This window comes from Phragmites australis, chromosome 12 (genome assembly GCF_958298935.1).
Source record: "Phragmites australis chromosome 12, lpPhrAust1.1, whole genome shotgun sequence".
NCBI classification, from domain to species: domain Eukaryota; kingdom Viridiplantae; phylum Streptophyta; class Magnoliopsida; order Poales; family Poaceae; genus Phragmites; species Phragmites australis.
Window position 1 is genome coordinate 10,872,941 of NC_084932.1, and position 20,803 is coordinate 10,893,743.

The following is a 20,803-nucleotide window of genomic DNA, read 5'->3' on the forward strand; positions in this document are numbered from 1 at the left end:
GGTGGTGAGCAGCGGGTCGTTGGGAGTTGGAAATGATGGGTCTTGTGGCTAGTGGTTGGGGGCGTTGAATTTATTCTTAAAAGTATCACTGCCGATTATAGTATACAATCAACAGTGACACCCCAACATTACTGACAGTTGTGTAATACAACTGGCAGTGACACTTATCACTGCTGGTTAAATATTACCACCGATAGTGATGTTAGGAGTATCACTGTCGGTTTTATATAACCGACAGCGATACAAGTATCACCGTTGGTTGTAAATTACAACTGGCACATATATTTAGATGCATTTTTTTAAGTTTATTCATGTGGTTTATTAAATCATAGTATTTACATTACTGCATGTTTTTAATATTTTGTAGAGTATTTCTTTACAGTATTCTTATAGTGTATTTAAATAGTATTTATATTGAAGCATATATATCCTTCAATATTAATTAATATGAAACAAAATGATATTAATTAATACAAATTTAAGAAAATCCTTAATAAATACATCAAAGATTTTTTTCAGTTAATGATTAGACCATACTCGTACACCATTATCCCACATTATAAGAGGATATTCAACCAATAGTTTCAGTACACATCAATATCGTTTCCAAGTTGACTCAGCCATTCGATCAGCAACGGCATCATAAGGTACTTCCGCTTCATACACATATAAGGTGAAAGGTTGTAGATACATAGAGTCACAGACCAAGTGCTATGACTTCTACTCATGTTACCAAAAAGATTCATCCTATATGTACTCAACCCAAACCGTATATTCCTCACATCATGTGCGAATGTCTTCTTATATTTTCTATCGATGTTCTTCCATTGCATGCCATTAATGAGGTGCCTGAGAATTCCATCTTTCTTGTGCACTTTGGTGTGCCATCACATCAATTAGGCATGTCTTTTATTCACAAACAATCGCTTCAAACGGGGGGTTATAGGAAAATACCACACCACCTTAACGGAGGGTCTTTTCATCTTATAGTTCACCCCCACAATCATCATCATTGTTGCACCGCTTGTACCATGATGCTCTACACAATGGACATGCATCCAATTCTGCAAAATCTTTGTGATACAGCATGCAGTCATTTGGGCATGCATGTATTTTCTCTATTTCCAAACCCAACGGGCATACAACATGCTTGACCAGGTACGTGGTTTCAGGCAACACGTTTCCCTTTGGTAGCAAGTCACCAAACAAATATAACAACTCGGTGAAGCTATTACCTGGCTAACTATTTTAGCCTTCAATTGTAGCAGTATCAACACTATATGCAGCTTTATGTGCTCATCCTTAGAGTTTAGGAACAAGGGTGCTTTAGAATCCTCTATCATACGATGTAACTTTTTATGTTGTCTCTCACTAGTGAAGTTCCCCTCCCCAATCACGCAACATATGATCTATGTCATCTGCATCATCGTGGACCAAAGTATCTTCAAACACCAGCATATCATTGTCTTTATTAGCCATCATATCGTTGCCTCTATCTTCTTAACAGTGTGTTGTCTTTCATGTTCAAACTCCTCATCTTCACCGTGTTTGGTCCAACATGTATAGACAGGCTTGAAACCCATCTGAAGCAAGTGTGCACAGATCTGCTTTATACTTAAAAACTGCTTCTCATTCTTGCAATAAGTGCATGGACAACATATATATACATCACAATTAATTGACTTGTACGCCGCGGCAACGCTCAAAAAAGCTTACATGCCATTAAAAAAACTCTGGCCCGCTACGGTAAGCATCATACATCCATATTCGGTCCATCTGCAATTTTATCAATTATTATAAATCCATTGCATTATATGAAACAATAATCAATTTAATTAATTATTATCAACAAAATAGAACATAATGCTAAATAATGATAAATAAATTCATACCTAGAATTTAATGCAAAATCAGTGTATGGAACAAGCACCTTTTTTCAAAATCTGGAGCAATCTAACAAATAAATCTAAGTACAAATAAAATGTAGATGAACCTACTTACCTAGATCTTGTATACCTAAAATCGATTAGCTTAAATTCACTAAATGACTTAGAGCTCTAGCTCCTTCAAAATTCATCATCATAGAACAAGCATTGATTTCCAAAATCTAGAGCAATCTAGCAAGTAAATCTTATTACAAATGAAATGTAGATGAAATTACTAACCTTGGATCACCTAGGTCACATGGATTTCACTAAATTTTGAAGCCTCGCTGCGCAAGCTCACTGCAAAGAGGCTTCATGCGCCGAACAAAGCTACCAAGCAGAACATAGCTCCTTTGTTCTGCTCGGTCTCAAGGATAGAACCATTATATACTGTGACACATCACTGATGGTCCATGACACCAACTAGCAGTGATGCAACACTACCGGTTCTTCTAACCAACTAATAGTGATAACACAAGTATCACTGCCGGTCTATTATACGAACCAATAGTGTTGTATCACTGCCGATTTGTAATAAAATCCGTCAGTGATAGTACTTATCACTACCGGTTCTCAACGGCTCACTAATTGATCAGCAGTTGGACCTTGTGAACTGGAAGTGATACCTTATCACTACCTATTATTTCTGAACCAACAGTGAAGAGGGGGCATGGATGACTGTTTCTATAGTAGTGTATTTTGCTTGACTTCAGTAAGCCATTTACACTTGAAACATATGCTTGTGATAAAGGTATTGGGGCTTTCCTCAGTCAGGATTCTCATCCCATAGCATATTATAGCAAGGCTCTAAGTGTCCACAATCATTCCTTATCTATTTATGAGAAAGAATTCTTAGCTATTATGATGGAAGGAGAAAGGTGGCGATCATATATACAAACATTTATTGTCAAGACATACCATAGGAGTCTATGTTTTTTAGGGGATCAAACTCTTACATCTGAGCTACAAAGGAAAGCCATGACTAAGCTGGTGGTTTATAGTTCAAATTTCAATATAAAAAAGCATATGATAATAAAGTAGCAGATACCCATTCAAGAGTTGGCCATCTTATGTCTATTGAAGCTGCTTCAGTCGGTCAAACCTAGTAGATCCAAAAGGTCATTAACTCTTATGTAACTGGCTCAACAGCTCAACAACTTCTGCAACAATTGGATGTGGTCAATCCATCTCCAGAAGGATATTCTTTGCATGAAGGTATCATCAGACAGAACAGAATTTGGATTGGCTCCAATTCAGCTCTTCAGACAAAGATTATCTTTGCATTTCACTCAACACCAATAGGTGGGCATTTAGACATAAATGCTACATATCAAAGACTGAAGAAGTTGTTTTGTCTGGTTTGGCCTTAAGCAAATAGTGGATAACTTTGTCAAACGGTGCGATGTTTGCCAACAGGAAAACCATGAAAACTATAAAACACCTAGCCTTTTCCAACCACTGCCCATTCCCCAAGGTTCCTGGAAAGACATCTCAATGGACTTTATTGAGGGCCTCCCAAATTCAGAAGGGTTTTCAGTGCTTCTGGTAGTGGTAGACCACTTTAAAATGTATTCACATTTTCTCCCATTGCTCCATCCATATACTGCAGCAGTTGTGGCCAAAACTTTTCTTCAACATGTTGTTAAACATCATGGCATTCCAAGGTCCATAGTTACTGATCGAGACTGAGTGTTCACCAGTACCTTTTGGAAAGAGCTTTTCAAAGCTTAGAACACTACTCTAGCTATGGGCATGGTCTATCATCCACAAATGGATGGCCAAATGGAAAGGTACAATCAGTGCATTGAAATGTATCTTCGTTGTGCAATACATGAGACACTGAAGAAATGGATTTAGTGGTTCCCACTTGCTGAATTTTGGTACAACATGAGTTCATCACTGCATTGTTCTCCATTCAAGGCACTATATGGTACTGAACCAAATTACGGTATGCTACTTGACCTTACTAATGTTACCAATTCAGATGTATTAGACCTATTCAAAGAAAGGGCGCTTTACACTGAATTCTTGAAGACTCAATTACAAAAAGCTCAATTGCATATAGAGCAAGTGGCTAACAAGAATAGAAGCATTCGAGAGATTCAGTTGGGGGAACAAGTCTATCTCAAAATCTAGCCTTATGCTCAGGCAGCAATGGTCAATCGACCGTATCATAAATTGGCATACAAATATTATGGATGGTATATACAATTCAGGAGCGAATTGGATCATCAGCCTATCGCCTACTTTTGCCTGAAGGTTGCCAAGTACACCCTGTGTTCCATGTATCTCAATTGAAGTCATTTGTGCCTAATCATTCTCTAGTCTTCACTAATATACCTGATGTGGAGAATCTCTTGGTGGTTAACACAATTCCAGAAGAGATCATCGATGGAAAGTTGGTGAAGTGCGGTAACGCTACTCACTTGCAGGTGCTGATTTGATGGAGAGCTCTGTCACCATCATTCACCACCTGGGAGGATTATGAAGTACTAAAGACACGTTTCTAGCCGCTTTAGCTTGGGGACAAGCTGGTTCTTAAGGGGGCGGCAATGTCACGGCTATGCTAGCAGCCATGGGCGCGGTTCAGGAGACAACACTAAAGAAGAAGAAGAAGAAGAAGCATCGCTTGACTTGACATTGTATTCAAATGTGTGTGCGTTGGGCTTATCAAGTTAGAGATGTTCTGGGCCTTTGGGCCGAGCATGAGTGTGTGTGTTGCTGGGTTGGCCTTCTCTAGCGCATTGTATAAAAACAGAACACATGATCTATACTCAGGTTGTCGAACAATGAAATAATAACACCCTAATTTTTCCAACTTTTGAAATAGTAATAAAATATTTTTTCCTTAAAATGTCGTTGCATTCATGCTGAGTAATAGCATTAGAGTTTCTTTGTGTGAAAATGAATTTTTGAAAACATCGAGGCATGCCATTTGAATTTTGGAAAATTTTGAAAATGTTTTCATAAAAGATCCAATTTTTCCTTCCCGGGCCGAATTCCCTTCCTTTTCTCCTTTTCTTTCCTTTCCCTTCCGATCCTCACTTCTGTTTTTTGCCTCGCCCGTTCTCTCCTCCCCTTACCCCTCTCCCACATGGGCCGGCTAAAGCCAACCCATCTTCCCCGCCTCCCTCTAGACCGTGCCCAACCTAGCTCCCGTGCCTCTCTCTCTCTCTCTCTCTCTCTCTCTCTCTCTCTCTCTCTCTCTCCCCCCCCCCCTGTGCCGCTGCCGTGTGAGGCCCATCCCTTGCCTCCACCTCCGACCCGAGCTCCCCGTGCCACGCCGTTGAGTCCAGTTTGGACTCGAGTCCGACCGCCCTCCCTTGTTGTCCCACACCTTGCTCTCACCTATATATAGTGGCCGACTGCGCCCTTAACCCTAGAGTTTTGAGCCCTAGCATGTCACCATCGCAAACCCTAGTCACTGTTGTCGTCATTGGAGTTTCTCGGTAGAGCTCACTGACCACCTCTGCTCCGCGTTGCCGCCACCAAGCCACCCAGAAGCTTCACCATCACCCCCCGAGCATGTTGGTGCCCTTGCCATCGCGTCCCGGCCACCGGAGCACCGACGCCGACGAGGAACCGAGAGCCAACACCACCTCTCTCATCGCCATCCCGTTTCACCACCTTCCCGAAGTCTCCAACACCCTAGGTGAGTTCATCGCCCCTCTGTGATGCTTTTTTGCTGCTTGTCATCATCGCTGGCGAGCCAAAGCGCCATCCCGGCAAAATTCTGGCAAAGCGTCGTCGTGCCCGAGCCTCTCCATCACCAGTCACTCTCTCTTCGACCGCCCTCTCTCTTCCGGTCGCTAGATCTAAACTGACAGTCCAGATTAGATCTAAACATACCCCCTTCACCACCCAATCACCCAATGACATGTGGCTACATAAACCCAGGCCTGCCATGCCAACCGCCACATTAGCCGCAATGCCGACGTGTCTCGCCACATCAGCAGAGCATTTACCCAGTCAGGCTGAATTATTTTTAAATCATGAATAGAGCAATTTTGCACATAAGCCCCTCTATTTTAAGAAAAAGGCCCTACCCTTTCTATTTTAGTACCTTTTTCATAGATGTTAGCTATTGTTTGATGTAATGTTATTAGATAGTTTTATTGTGTATTTTCCGATGTGTATTGAGACCAGACGAGGAGAAGTTCGAGAATCTCTAGGACCAAGTCTTTGAAGAGTTTGAACAGCAAATTGGAAGAGACAAGTGTCCTTGAACATTATGATCTTAGTTTTTCAAATGTGTTCTTTATTTTAAAATGCATGCTATTAATTCTGTATCTCATTTACTTATAGTACCCTATGCCATATTTTCCTTGTCCCCCTAGTTATCAAGAGTGGTTATGTCAGGTAGCTTATGCTTAGCTTTGCATAAGGGTATGGTTGGGTTGTTGGTTAAACATGAATAATGGTCTATGCAACTATGAGTTAGAAATACTAGTAATTGTTGTAGCAACATAAAACATAGGGATGCTGAGCAGAAGGTTAGATGAGGATGGTGCGGGAATGCACAAGTGTGTGGAAGCACTATGGTTAGTGTCTGCTTAGTATCCTAAAGATCGGTTCATGGAACGGTAACCTCGATTAATAGTTCAACTATGAGACTTATATGGATACGATCTAGCCAATTAATTAGCAGATCCTCAACATAGTATAAACCAATGGTGTCATTTTTTTATCTACATAACCCAAAGCCCATAGCACTGGCGACGTCTCCGGCATAAATGCAAGGAAAGAAAAAAGTGATTCTTTCTGGAGCTATAAGGTGCAAGAGGGGGCTTCTGGGTGGTGCGATGCCACTTTGACAGTGGTGAAACCTCAGCGAGCTTATTCTTGTTGGGAGGATATTTTGTAATGGCCTTGTAGTGAAACCTAGCCGTATGCCTTGGAAGTGTATAAGTGCTATGATGACACGGATATATGGGAATCATAACTCGTGGGTAAAGTTGGACAACCTATGCAGAGAGTAAAACTAATATATCAGCCATGCTCACGGTTAAGAGTGGCGTGATCCCTTCATATGATTAGTTGGTTTGGGTTTTGGTTTTAGTTTGGTTGATAGTTTGTTATCTGTGATGGTAGCAGTTGGATGGTAGGTTACCTGTGATCGGCAATAGTGGATGATTTTTTATTACCTGCGAAGGGTATCAAGTTGTTTGGTTTGGTAGCTTGATGTGGATTTCAGATGGTTAGAAAATATGTGTAGATGTTTCTAGAAATGGAAGTTTAATAATGATTCACCCAGTTAAATATGATGCTTTTATAACTCTTATGTTAGCATAGTTGACATTTATGTAAATTGTACATTGTCGGAGGATTAACTCCAGTCGCAGGGATCCCGAGAGACCCCTTTTTAGAGATTCGGCCGGGGGGGATGATCCTGAATGCGTTCGTCGGAGAAATAAATGGGAATAAATGCAACGGCCGGTGGTGGGGGTGTTGTCCTAGTGCAAGAAGAAGTAAATGCACCAGAATTTAGACAGGTTCGGGCCGCATGGGGGAGTAATACCCTACTCCTGTTTGAATGCTATAACTGTCCTGAGGAAGTCCCTCAAGGATGTTGGGGGTTACAAGAATGTTGATCTATCTAAGAGCTTGAGGCTCCTTGTTCTTCGGCCGGGACTGGGCTCAGCCTTCCTCACAGTGTTTCTTTTGCGTTGTGTTCTTCAGCTCTGCTCTTTTCACTTGGTCTCTGTTTTTCTATTCTTCGTCTCTCTTTTTCTGCCTCTGTTGCTTCTATGCCGCCGGCTGCCTTAAGTACCCGCCGGCCGCGACATGCCCTAAACGGAAGGAGGGGGCACGAATTCCGAGATGCCATAAATGGAAAGGACATCATCATTTCCTCTGGGCTAAGTGACCGGGGGTGGAAAATGCATCGCACGCCCGGTCATCCGTCACCATAAATGCCTTGGCAACGGGCGCCGTGGAGAGGACCCACCGGGCAGCCGCAGAGCAACCCGGCGTGCCCGCCCTGTCTTGTTCCCCTACCACAGCAGCGCTGCAGACGGAACGCCTTGGTCCTTACGATGTTATCCCGAGACAAGCCAGATGGCACGGGACGGGACCCGTGCAATTAATAACCCCACGCCTCTCTGCCAAAACATGGCAGGAACTGACGCTGAGCGCGGCGGGAGCAGTTGGAGGTGACAGGCCACGCACGCTCATTAAATGCGACCTCGGGCCTTTGACTGGTTGACACCTCATCGGTAGGCCCCTCGGAGGTCCTTCTGGGTCGTCGGGGTACCGAGTGCTCGGAAGTATTGTTCACATCACTGAGCACTCTCTCCCGAAAATGCCTTTCCTTGTCCTTGGGGTGCCGAGTGCTCGGGGGTACTGTTCACCTCCCCGAGCACTCTCTCCCGAGCACTCTTGTACAGACCCTCGGGGAACCGAGTGCTCGGGGGCTGCCGCGTGCAGCCCCGAGCACTCTCTCCCGGAACTTAGCTCTCCTGATCGTCGGGGGACTAGGGTGCTCGGGGGTGACCGTACACCTCCCCGAGCACTTTCTTCCCGGTACTTGGATTCCGTGGATCATCGGGGAACTATGTTACTCGGGGGCCACCGACTGTGGCCCCGAGCACCTTCTCCCGGGACTTGACCTTTTCTCATCCTACAGGAGAGACCCCACGGCATGGAGCCATGTGGCGGATGGCTGGCCTGGCCTCGGGATTCGGGAACCCCCGGTTCCTGATACACCGACATACATGCTATAACATTTTTCTTTATTCAAGCTTGCATGTCATTTTTTCCCACGTTTGCGGAGTACAACATGTACTCACACTTGCTATTTTCGGATAAATATGTTTCAAAACGCTGCTCAGACAATAAAGGAGAACCATACTACTTCTCGGATGAAGATGAAGACTGCAAGTCCTGTAAAACCCTTTGTCGATTGCCTTTTGCTAGTGTGCTTTGGTTAAGATCTTGAGATCATTTCTATTTATTTAAGTTAAACGTTATAATAATTGCATTATGTGTGATACACTGATGAAATCGCTACATGTATGAAACTTAATCCCAGCATATATGTAGTTTACATCTGATTTTGTTCCTTTATAAAATAGGGTGTGACAGTGTCGCACAAGCTGAGAGGATCTAGGTTTGAGTGCCACGAACTACATGTGCGCGTATTTCACATGAAAAATTACTTGGCTTGTGACTTGCAACAGCACGACTGCAGGGGGTGCCTGGTAGGAAAAAAAATCAGTTTTTTCAGGGGAAAAAACGTCGATTCGAGGACCGACTACTAGAGACGGTACACTTAAGGAACTGCCTCTAGTAATCGATTTCCACATGTCGTTTCTTTTGAGCACGTGGAGATCGTCCATTGTCACATGTCTTCGACCAGAGACAGGTGGCTAAACACCTCCGTAAATGATTTACCACCCGTCTCTAAACACTATTCTAGAAGTAGTGATATTCAGATATGCGCAGAACAACATGATTGATTTCTATTTGTGCACAGCCTATTTATTAATCAATTTGTGTACAAAAACCATAAATATATCCGTCCACCGTTTACATAAGTAAAGCACCAATCCATTCATCCGCCCGAAATAAGAAAAATGCACAAATCTGAGGGGGTGGATGGAGCTCACCTTGCTGGCAAACGGGTGGGATGGCGGTGCCGAGCCTGAATGGATGACGAGCAAGCCGCGGACGAGGAGCTTTGATGCGCAAGCGGGAGGAGACCAGGATAACGAGCGACGACTGGATGGCGGGGCCGAGCCTGAGAAGGTGTGGGCGGGATGAGCCTGGGAAGACACGGCCAAGACGATGGGGGAAGAGCGGCTATCTTCGTTTTCTGACATTGGGTGGCAGTGGCGGCTGGCGTAGGGCAGTGTCTTGTTAGGGTTTCGGTTGAGCGAGTCACCATAACAGGGAGAGAAACAATTCGAGAGAGCAGAGATGGGGTACCAGTCTGAGATGAGGGAGGGGCGAGCGATGGACTGAGGTATTACCTAATGATAATGATATTGATGGGTAATTATCCTAAACTTCACAAATACATTGGTATATAGGGTCCGTGGAGCATCTATTTATCTGCTCATAAATTTATACTACGAGAGATAACTCTATGGAGTTGGTTGCTAAAAAAACATGGAATGATAGCTAGCGTTTGGGAAGGTTCCTCCCAGATTCGCTGTAGAGTTTGGAGCCTGAGCCCCGTCAAACACCCCATAGAGCCGATGAAAAGAGTTCAAAAGGTACTTCTGATTCTACATGCATATATACATTCATGGTAGGCTAGTACAAAGTAGTTCAGGACCAAATGAATCACTTGCATTACAATTTACGTACGCACATACATGGTATACGCTGATATAAATTTATTTTCTCCGACCAGGTGCAACGCCACCGTTCAGCGCGACCACCGCCGACTCGACGTGGTCCAGAAGGTACCCGTAGATCTTCTTCCTCACCCGCTCGACGGCCTCCGACTCCGACCCCACGCCGACGTCGTCCAGCCAGTCGTTCACCCTCTTGAGCTGCCCCAGCGTCCCGGCCACGTCCGCGTCGAGCAGCCGTTCCACGTGGCCAATAAACCACGCGCGCATCTCCTCCCCGAGCCCCCTCCGCACCTCGTCCAGCCATGTCACCTCCACGCCGGCTTCTCCAGCCGGCACCGCCCGTCGTATCGATGGCGGTGACAGGGACGCGGCGGGCGACGCCGTGCGGCTGAACTTCCTCATGGGCGTGTAGAGGGAGAAGGGGCCGAGGTCAGTGGAAACCGCGGCGCGAAGCCAGTCCGCGGCATGCCGGTGTTCCTTGTCGTCGCAGTTCCCAGCGACGGTGGAGCTTGTGATTGCCGCGTGGAGGACGAGGAACATGTCGACGGTCTGCTGCGGCGACTGCTCAGCCGCGGCAGAGGTCAAGTCCGCAAAGGCACTGTACAAAGAAATTTAAGCTCAGTCAGTTCTGCTATGAACTTGTGATCGTGATCGAATTCGTTATGGCGAAATGGAGCTTAATTATCTGTCTGTGATTGCGGTGCCGTGCTACCTTCTGCTGCAGACCGCAGTAGTGGAAATTAAAAATATTCAAAACTAATTTCTCTCAATCTGTTATATTAACATCAATTCACCTCAAACATCGAAGCAAAATCTCTGCAGCAGAAGCCTCCTGCATGGCCTCAACAGCAGCAGCCTCGGCAGCATCCCTGTGATTCATGACCTCCTACGCACATCGTGCACAATATCTCGAAGCAAGTCAGCACACCCAAAAACGATCACGCACTGCACGCGCCAACATTTGTGACGCGCAAACAGAACCGAGTTTCTGAACGAACTATATATTACCAGCCCCAGGCTCTGGAGATCCGTTGGAAGTGACTCCCAGGAGGCGCCGATCGTCGTCACTGATGTTCTTCCTGTAGGCGTTGCCTTTACCATGTTGTTCAGTGACACGCTGTTGGGAGCTTTGTGATCACCAGCCTTCGTTGCAACGTTAGGGGGGCTTCTGCTTCCCTCCATGTCCGGTTTTGGAGGTGAGTCTGCGTTCGCCTTCATCCTAGAGGTGGTCATGATCTTACTGCCTGTCCTTGGCAATGGTTTATCTTTCTCCTCCGGTGCCAATCTTCTTGGGACCTGAGTGCATTTTTACATAAAAAGTGTGCTATTTCTCAGCAGTTGTTATGGTCAGCTGTACATATGAATTAATTTTTCATTTTCCACAAGACCTAATCCAGTTCATGAGCAAATTTAGTAGTTTAATTTGCCATGTACATCGGACACACAACTCTTGAATTTTGATTTTTTTTATGGCATATATTGTAGTTGTGTCGAAGAAATACTAAGTTAAAGTATCTGATGAAGATAATATGAACTGCATCATTTTTACCTCGATGAAGGGTAAGTACCTTCTAATTTCACACGACTTTCTATCATAATATCTTTATTTTTTTCTAGTTAAAAATAACATAGTACTAATGGTGGTACCTCCTGCTCCCCTCGAGATTAGAATTCACGCCATATCGCCCTCCAAGCAGCGTTCCATCCCCACCGCATCTGTCCCTCCCCCACTCATCCTCGCACTCTCTCCCATGCCGCACGGGAAATCGATGTCGGAATGAAGCTTTCAATTTTCTGAATATTCAACTTCAGCCTCAAAAATTGCAGATGTCTCCTAGCAACCGTCTGCTTTCACGTGGAAATTGCAGATCTCCTGGCGACAAACCGTCTGCTTTCATGTGGAAATTGCAGACGTGTTCTGGCGTCTAATGTCTGTTTTATCTTGTTATAGTAGCACTTGTCTTTCCTCTATAACCGTCTAGAACTTCTTCATATATACATGAACCCAAAAGTTTTTTAGTCCGCTCGTTCTATTATTGTCATCAATTCCCTACCTCCAAGCTTACATGTCCTATTTTTACGAAACCGACACATCTGAGTCCATCTCCCCCAACTCCGACAAGCAATGCTGCCTCTACCTTGTCCCGGAGCACCGCCTCCCTTGTCCCTGATCGCCGCCGTTCTTGACCCTGACCTCTCCCTCGTCCTAGAGCGCCAAGCCCTACCTTATCCCTGAGTGCTACCAGCCCCAACCCCAACCGCCACTATCTCGTCTCGGAGCGTTGCTGCCCTCACCCTAGGATAGTTAATTTAGTTTGAATTAGGTTTACATTTGTAGGTCGACTTAGGTCGAGGCTTTATAATCTAACCTTCACCAGGTACGTACCAGTTAACATTTTTAGATGAGGGGATAAACTGCATAAGGTTTAGGATAACTCTTCGGACGGAGACCCTGAGAATCTGTCATCAGCTTATATAATTGGATATGGATTCCCAACTGCAGTACTGCAGAGGATCCCGGTTGCATATAATTGTGTGAGTATGTGCAACAACAGGACAATTCATAAATTTGAGTTTGGCAGGGGAATGATAGCGAGGTTCCTTGGTTAGTATGTTCATCCAAGTTTTTGCTAGCTGGACCCAGACTTTATTTTCGTTCGTGGTCTCACTTGGCATGCGCCTATAAACTTGATCATGTTGCTAAATATTTTGTTACTGTGTTTTATCTAAATATGCGTGAACAAGTTACAAGGATATGTGGTGTTATTTTGTATTAGCTTCACCTAGTTAACTATATTATCTCGTGAAACTTTTTTGCCTCCCGTCGTAACGTATGAGCATTTAACTAAGTATTAGGATGAAAAGTATCACCGATGGCTGAATCTAATCAGAGCCAAAAGGCAAAGGTAGATTTGGCACAGAATCATGAAATCTTATTAGGTGCACCTAATTCCTTTTATGTTCCACTCAAAGGGAATCACTCAAGCAAGCAAAGGTGAACCCATCCACTATAGGAATCATTAAAAATTTCTATCTGAACTTTTTGATTGTCCTGGTTGGAGAAATCAGTTGAGACATCTTTCTCAATGAAAATTACATGCGTCAGCACTGGACAAATGTTGCAAATGATGCATGCTAATTAAGTCAATTAAAACCAAAATGGTTGACATGAAATTCCTAATCGTAGCAAACAATATGTAGCAGTACGTGGCGCAAACTGACACAAATGTGCTTCGCCAACATGATTTCTTTTCGACAAAAACAAATAATAGAGGCCAGAACTTTTGTTTCATGTGCACCGTTACTGCAAAATGAACATGAATATAACCTATCGTGCAAGTTCTTTCCTGTGCAACATTGTTAGAGCAAAATGCAGATGAATATAACTTGTCATTTTCACATATGTAATTGCTTGGCCTCATCACTATTCATTAAACTGAAATAAATCTTGAAAAACTTTTGTTACTGAAATTTTCACTGTAAATATAAGCAGTCATGCTCATCACTCATCAAGCAAACGAGACAAGGCTTTATCACTATTAAGAAACATGCACCGAACAGTGTCTGAATGACTCACCGAGCTGCTCCTGGCTTGAGTCTTCGCCACGATCTTCACCGCCACCGGATCACCGCTCCCCTGCTCCTTCGCATCCACGCCACCTGTGCACCCCCAGCTCCTCCTCGTCACCTTGGGCCCCGACTCCGGTAACCTCCCCGCAGATGTCCTGCCCCTCGGCCCTGAGGCAGAACCCGGGCGTGCTCCTCCACTTGCAGTCGCAGGTCTTGCCATTGCCTGGTGCTGGGACACAGAACGCGGATGCATCTTTGTGGACGCCGCCAATGACGACGACGGTGGTGGAGGAGCAGCAAACCTCACCGTGGTCGCCCTTCTGCTCCCTTGGACAACAGCGCCGTCGTCCTTCCTGATCTCCTCACGGACGATCCTCAGAGAGGACGTCGACATGTTCAGCGAGGTCGATGACTTGTTCATGTCCATCTGCTCGAATCGCCTGTGCGATGCCAAGTTTGATTTTGGTTTCCTGGATTTCTCCATGTCAAATTCAGTTGCCGGTTGTTGGAGAAGCAGTGGTGCTTGTTGATGTTCTAAGGTTTTGGGCAGGCTTAGCAGGCTTTTGTAGGAGTGATTCGATGGATGATGCTGGAGTTGGTGGTCCATCACTAGAGATCCGCCCGCAGTGTTGAGTCAGTCGGTTCTCGTAGCCAACCGGTGGTTACGTGGTAATAATATTATTAGTTTTTTTCGATAATGAAAATTTTATTAACTCTCATTGTTATATTAAGATGACGTAATCACATCAGAGTTTACTTCTGAGCTAAGATGCACATAGCCACCTCGGTTAATTAAAAGAAAACCGAGTACAAAACCATAATGGGCAGACTACATAGCTAAACTAAGCCCAGAGCATCGCATCACTTAACTAGCTGCCTAGCATTATATTATGCTCCTTCTGATCTAGAGAGAATTTGGGATAGGAAAGCAGGAAGAATCAGAGGAGCTTGGGGTTTAGGGTTCAAGTCATTTTCCAGAAATCATGCTCCCTGGTCAATCCCAGTTCAATGGCTTATAACCATGCCGTGTTACATACAACTGGCCATCGGACCAACTCCACGCTAGCAAACAATACAAGGACCATGGCCCAAGCTCAACCTACACACATGCCTTCAAGGCACATTGGACTTAACTGATCTAGCCGAGATGTAATCCATAACATTCCCCCTCCCTTAAGCGGCAGCTTGTCCCCAAGATACAGTAGAAGGATGAACATGCCAAAAAATGTCATACGACTCCCAAGTATCCAGAGATGATGGTAATCCATGCTAACAAACCAAGACACGAGTACATGTTGAGTTACCTTTCTTGATCAGCTAACGTCCAAGGCAGGCCGCAGGTACCAAGGAAGAGGCTTCAGCAAAGTTAAGCATTGCGATATCGGGGCTTACCAGCACATGAGGTGGAATATGGTGCTTCAACTGAGAAACATGCACAACATCATAGATCTGTGAGTGTTGCGGCAGATCTAACTTGTGTGCCACCGCCCCCACCTTCTGCAAGACTTTATATGACCAAAGAACCGGAAAGCCATCTTTTGACAGCTACAAGGAGCATGAAAGATTTGCACATACGGCTGAATTTTGACATACACTAGATCACCCACCTGGAATTCACATTCATAACGGTGCTTATCAGCCAGAGCCTTCATCCGCTGTTGAGCACGCATCAACTGATGTTGCAAGATTTGTGATAACTTCTCTCTCTCTTTCGACCATCCTTCCAGGTCAGGAACAGAGCGTGCATTGAGGTTAGACACACCAAAATGGTGAGGAGGATGTCAATAAAGTACCTCAAATGGAGTACGACCAATGACAGACTAGTAAGTAGTGTTATACCAGTACTCGACCAACGGCAGCCACCAAAACCAACGCTTTGGGCAAGAATGGAGAGAACATCATAGAAAGGCTTCAACACATTGATTTAAGTGCTATGTTTGCCCATCATTTTATGGATGCTATGAAGAACTCATCATCAACTGAGTGTCTGATAACTTGAAGAGTTCCCTCCACGGATTGCTTGTAAAAATATGGTCACGGTCTGAGATGATTGATTCTGGAAGACCATGCAACCGATAAACAATGTTGAGTTATTGATCAACACATTGCTGAGAAAGGATGCGCCAATGGCAAAAAATGGGCATATTTAGAAAACTTATCAATGGCCACCAAGATAGAATTATGGTTATTAGATTTCGGCAACCCTACAATAAAATCCATACTCACAATTGAACATGCTTGCTTGGGAATTGGCAAGGGCTGAAGGAGACCTGGTAACTTAACATGTTTAGATTTTGCTTATTGTTTGCCAATAAGTCCATGCAACCTCATAGTGCGCCTCTTGATCTGCTTTTTAGGTGAAAGGGAATTGATCTCCACTACCATAAGCTCTGCCCCTTCCTCTGAATAACTACCATCATCATGATAAGGGCTATCAGTAATTTTCATAACTTCTAATAGCTCTTCAATCACGTGAACTGACACTTGAGATAGGCAGGTGTGATTTTTATTCCGTTTATCTCCACAGGTGAAGTACAAGCCTTTGGATCTTCGATAAACTTTCAATGTGGCCAACTTATCATCAACTCTTGTAGAGTCTTCTTTCTTGTACTCATCAGAACTTTTACCATCCTTGTTTTTATCATGAGAACCTCCAAACTTGGAGCATGCTCAACCGATATCCCGAGAATCAAAGCAAGAAAACCCATGACACTTATTTGATCTCAATTCTTCCTCCTGCAACATTGCAAGAGCATACACAGTATCCATATCGAGAGGACGGTGTAAAGCAATAACAACACGAATATCTTCTCTTAAGCCCTCCAAAAAGTGAGAAACAAAGAACACTTGGCTAGTAGTGGGATCATGAAAGAGAATTTGGTGATGAAGTTCCTCAAAACACTCGATGTTCCTCAAAACACTTGGCTAGTAGCCGAAGAGCAAGGATCTGACGCACAAAAATGTGATGTTGATCCTTATCCCAATGAGTGAAAATCAACTAACACAACTCATCCCACTCCTCAATTTTGTGTTGGGTTTCAACTATCTCTAACCATAGGACAGCTTTATCAGTGAAGTTGAGAGTGGCAAATCTAGTTTTTAAGGCTGGAGACACACTAAAAACATCAAAGTACACTTACATTTGCAACGCTAAATTCTTGGGTTGTCTCCACTTAATTTGGGGAAATCAAGCTTGGGTAGGCTTTTGTGAGGAGTGTAAAAGTGTGGTTGCTGTGGTGACCTTGAATTCGACTCAAAATACTTCCCTAACACTAGATCCCAACGAAAATTAGGCATAACATGGGTGGAATGGGATGCACCAATGTTTGGAGGATGCAGAGGAATACCAAGTATTCCCCCAACAACCCCCCGGTTCCTCATGTTGACACGGTGGCCGCTAGCCTCAGATACAGGACTGGTCTTCCGCTCAAGAGTTGGCGGTGACCCCTTGCTTCCCATGGTACAAATCGGAGGAGGAAATGGTGGAGGAGGCAGTGGTGGTGGAGTTGATGCCGTCTTCTTCTCCAGCGTGGTGATCCGCTTCGAACTCTCCTCTGGCGATTCCTTTAGCAGCTGCTTCCCGAAGTTAGTAGTGGATTTTGGGCTTGGGCAACTGGGGCTGTGGGCCCAGTCGTGGCCCAAAAAATGAGTATCCCCCTAATTTTTTCAGGCCCAAGATGCTATTTCATTGGTTGGCCCAGGCTTCGCTTAGCCCATGGCCCTGGCGGCCAGCGGATTGTCCAGGCCAGGCCTAGCTTCTCTCCGGGTGGGAGTCCATCGTCTCAGCCTCCAGAGTTGCATGCTAACCCGCTCCATCTCTTGATCCCCATTCCCCAAGATATTGTCATTTACTGATTAAATTTACATTTTGACTTTTATATTTTGGTAATAAAATCTGATTAAATTGATTGCAAGATGATATTTATAATGTGTATTATTTGCACACATTAAAAAGAAATATGATTATATTTATGTTGCATCTTCTAGATAATTGGTACTAGAATTACACAATGAAGAGGGCCAAGACATTGTCATCTTACTATGCTCCTACTCCTACTCCTATAATACGAGCTATCCAACCTCCTCTAAAACCAAAAAATGAAGAACAAGAAACGGTAGAAACAACTGGAGCTAGCAATGCTAATGTCAATCCTCGTGTTGTACCTAATTCCAATTAAATTGTTGTTGATCCTGGTCTTCGCATATCAATTGAGCAAATGGATCCGAACATTAGGGATGCTACCAAAAAGGAGTATATTTTGATGGGTCCATGCCAACCAAAAGGTCATAATTATCCATAAAGTGTAATAAACAAATGTAATAGGAGTTTTCATGAAGGATGGTTCAAAAGTCATGCTTGGTTGGAATACAATGTTGCTAAGGATGTTGCCTTTTGTTTTTATTGTTTCCTTTTTAAACAACCAAGAGTTGAAAACTTCGATATCAAATCCTTCACCAATGTTGGGTTTCGTAGATGGAAAGATGGAACTACAAGTCTAAATGATCATGCTAAAGGCATAGCTCATAATAATGCAAGAAGGCATTATGAGGCTTACAAAAATCAGAGGCAAAGCGTGTCATATGTGATGACTAGTGGAAAAAAGAAGAAAGATGATGAATACAAAGGTTGTATGCTTGTTATATTAGGTGCTATAAGATTTCTTCTATTACAAGCACATGCTTTTCGTTGACATGACAAGTCTTCTAGCTCAAGCAACAAGGAAAACTTTTTGAGTTGATAGAATGGTATAAAGCCAAGGATAAAAATGTTGCACATCTACTTCGTTACAATCAAATGACTTCACCTGAAATTCAATAAGACTTGTGCAAAGCTTGTGCACAAAAAAACACCGAAGCCATTATTGCAGATATTAGGGATAGTCATTTCTCTATTCTTATTGATGAGACTCGAGATGCATCTATCAAGGAGCAAATAGTTGTAGTTTTGAGGTTAGTATCTAATGTTTAGTTTGCTGTATTTTATTTGAAGGCTCACCATATTAATCACTTACAATGTTTCTTCCTTCATGCTTTGGTATGTCAATTCACAGGGTCAAGTGACTAAGAGATTTCTTAGTCTTGAGAATGTTGCTGACACAACATCGTCTTTCTGAAGGAAGCTTTGGATGGTATGTTTGCTTTCTATGGTTTGTCTATGTCTAAATTACGCGGGTAAGGACATGATGGGGCATCAAACATGAGAGGAGAATTTCATGAGTTGCGAAGACAGATATTGGATGAGAATCTATATGTTTTTATGTACATTACTTAGCACACCTGTTGTAATTAGTGGTTATTTCAGTTGCAAACATGATGGGGTATCAAACTAAAGACTTCTGCCGGCAGTGATAACACCTTCACTGTTGGTCCCTGGGCAACTATCACTGTCTGTTGCCCACTACCAGTTCCAAAACTAGCAGTGAAGGCTACTTTAGAGCCGGCAGTGAAGGCATTTTTTTGTAGTAGTGCTCTTCTATCCACTTTGGTTGACACACTGAAATTGCTTGAAGCTCAAAGAAATGCCCCACTCTGGACAATGCATCAATAGCTTTGTTTTCCATCCGCTTTTTTACTGGAAATTGAACTGCAGGACCATCAATTTGGTCATAGCCTTCTTTTGTAATTCAGTGGTAAGTTGTTGCTCATTGAGGTGGTAGAGTCTCTTGTGGTGTCTCTTGATGGTGAATGGACCTCTCATAAGGTTAGGTCTCCATGTATCCATCATAATTGCAATGAATTCCTTTTCATAGGTGGGTAATTTTTGGTTCACCACCCTAGGGCTTTACTGAAATAAGACAATGGTTGTCCACCTTGAGTTAGAACAACACCAATACTAGTGTCACATGCATCAGTTTTCAATTCAAAGGGCTTCTAAAAATTTGATACTGCTAGAACTGGTGTGGAACTCATGGCTTGTTTGAGCTAGTGAAAAGTTGTATGTGTTGTTGTTGTTGTGTCCATTCAATTGACCTCTTTTTCAACAAATCATTGAGTGGCTTGGCAATTATAGCATGGTATTTGAAAATTTTTCTATAATAATTGGCCAAACCCAAGAAGCCCCTCAATTCAATAAAGTTTGTTGGTTATGGCCAGTGAGTCATTGCAGTAGTTTTGTCAGGGATAGTGGATATACCCTAATCAAAAACAATATGGCCGAGGTATTCTAGCTTTGTTTAATCAAAGGAGCACTTGATAGACTGAACAAACAATTGATTGTCCTATAGAGTCTGAAAGACTAACTCTAAGTGCTTTATATGATCTTCCAATGATTTGCTATAGACTATAATATCATCCATGAAGACTAATATATTTTTTCTCAAATATGTTGCAAATACACTATTCATAAGGTATTGAAAAGTGGCAGGAGTATTAGTAAGACCAAAGGGTATCACCTTGAATTGGAAGTGTCGATGGTGCATTTTGAATGTTGTTTTTGGCTCATCTTCATCTAGCATTCTAATTTGATGAAATCCACAATAAAGGTCCAGCTTTGTGAACATCTGCTATTAGCATTGAAAATTTGTTTTTGATTGTAAGTGCATTGAGCTTCCTATAATCCACACAGAATCACCATGAACCATCTTTTTTCTTGCAAATGGGCTGAGACTAGGTGTAATGATGCATGCCTTTAACATTGCATTGACCTGCCTTTCTATCTCATCTTTATGCAGTGGAGTATATCTATATGGCCTACAATTCATAGAAGTAGAGCCTAGAAATAAGGATATGGCATGATCATACACACATTTGGGTGGTAGCTCTTTAGGTTCTCTAAAAACTGTATTGAATGTATGCAGCATAACATGAATTTGTGGAGATAAATGTGTTGTAGCAAGCATATGGGCTGGTTCTTCAGATTTGATGACTATTGCGGCCCAAACCTCATTACCAGTATACCATTTGCTCAGTTGTTTAGTTTGTACTTCCAGTAATTAAAAATTTTCAGTTGGCAATACTCCTTATAGTCTGACCATTTGATCCTGATATTCAAATTTGATTCATTTGTAT

The 20,803-nt window shown here is 43.3% G+C and overlaps 1 protein-coding gene across 1 annotated transcript; it reads right to left on the reverse strand.

Moving 5' to 3' along the window:
• Positions 1 to 10,126: 10,126 nt before the first annotated feature.
• Positions 10,127 to 14,386, reverse strand: LOC133886194 (uncharacterized). The gene is made up of 4 exons (XM_062325926.1): positions 13,803 to 14,386; positions 11,234 to 11,521; positions 11,020 to 11,111; positions 10,127 to 10,823 (listed from the first exon to the last, which is right to left on the reverse strand). Exons 1-4 carry the CDS (start codon positions 14,277 to 14,279, stop codon positions 10,265 to 10,267), a joined length of 1,416 nt encoding a protein of 471 aa, XP_062181910.1. The 5' UTR covers positions 14,280 to 14,386; the 3' UTR covers positions 10,127 to 10,264.
• Positions 14,387 to 20,803: the final 6,417 nt, after the last annotated feature.

Coding starts and splice junctions, on each gene's coding strand:
- LOC133886194 (XM_062325926.1), bottom strand. CDS start 14,279: ATGGAGAAATCCAGGAAACCAAAATCAAACTTGGCATCGCACAGGCGA. Junction 11,112..11,233: donor ATCTCCAGAGCCTGGGGCTG/GTAATATATAGT, acceptor CGATGTGCGTAG/GAGGTCATGAATCACAGGGA. Junction 10,824..11,019: donor ATTTTGCTTCGATGTTTGAG/GTGAATTGATGT, acceptor TTCTTTGTACAG/TGCCTTTGCGGACTTGACCT.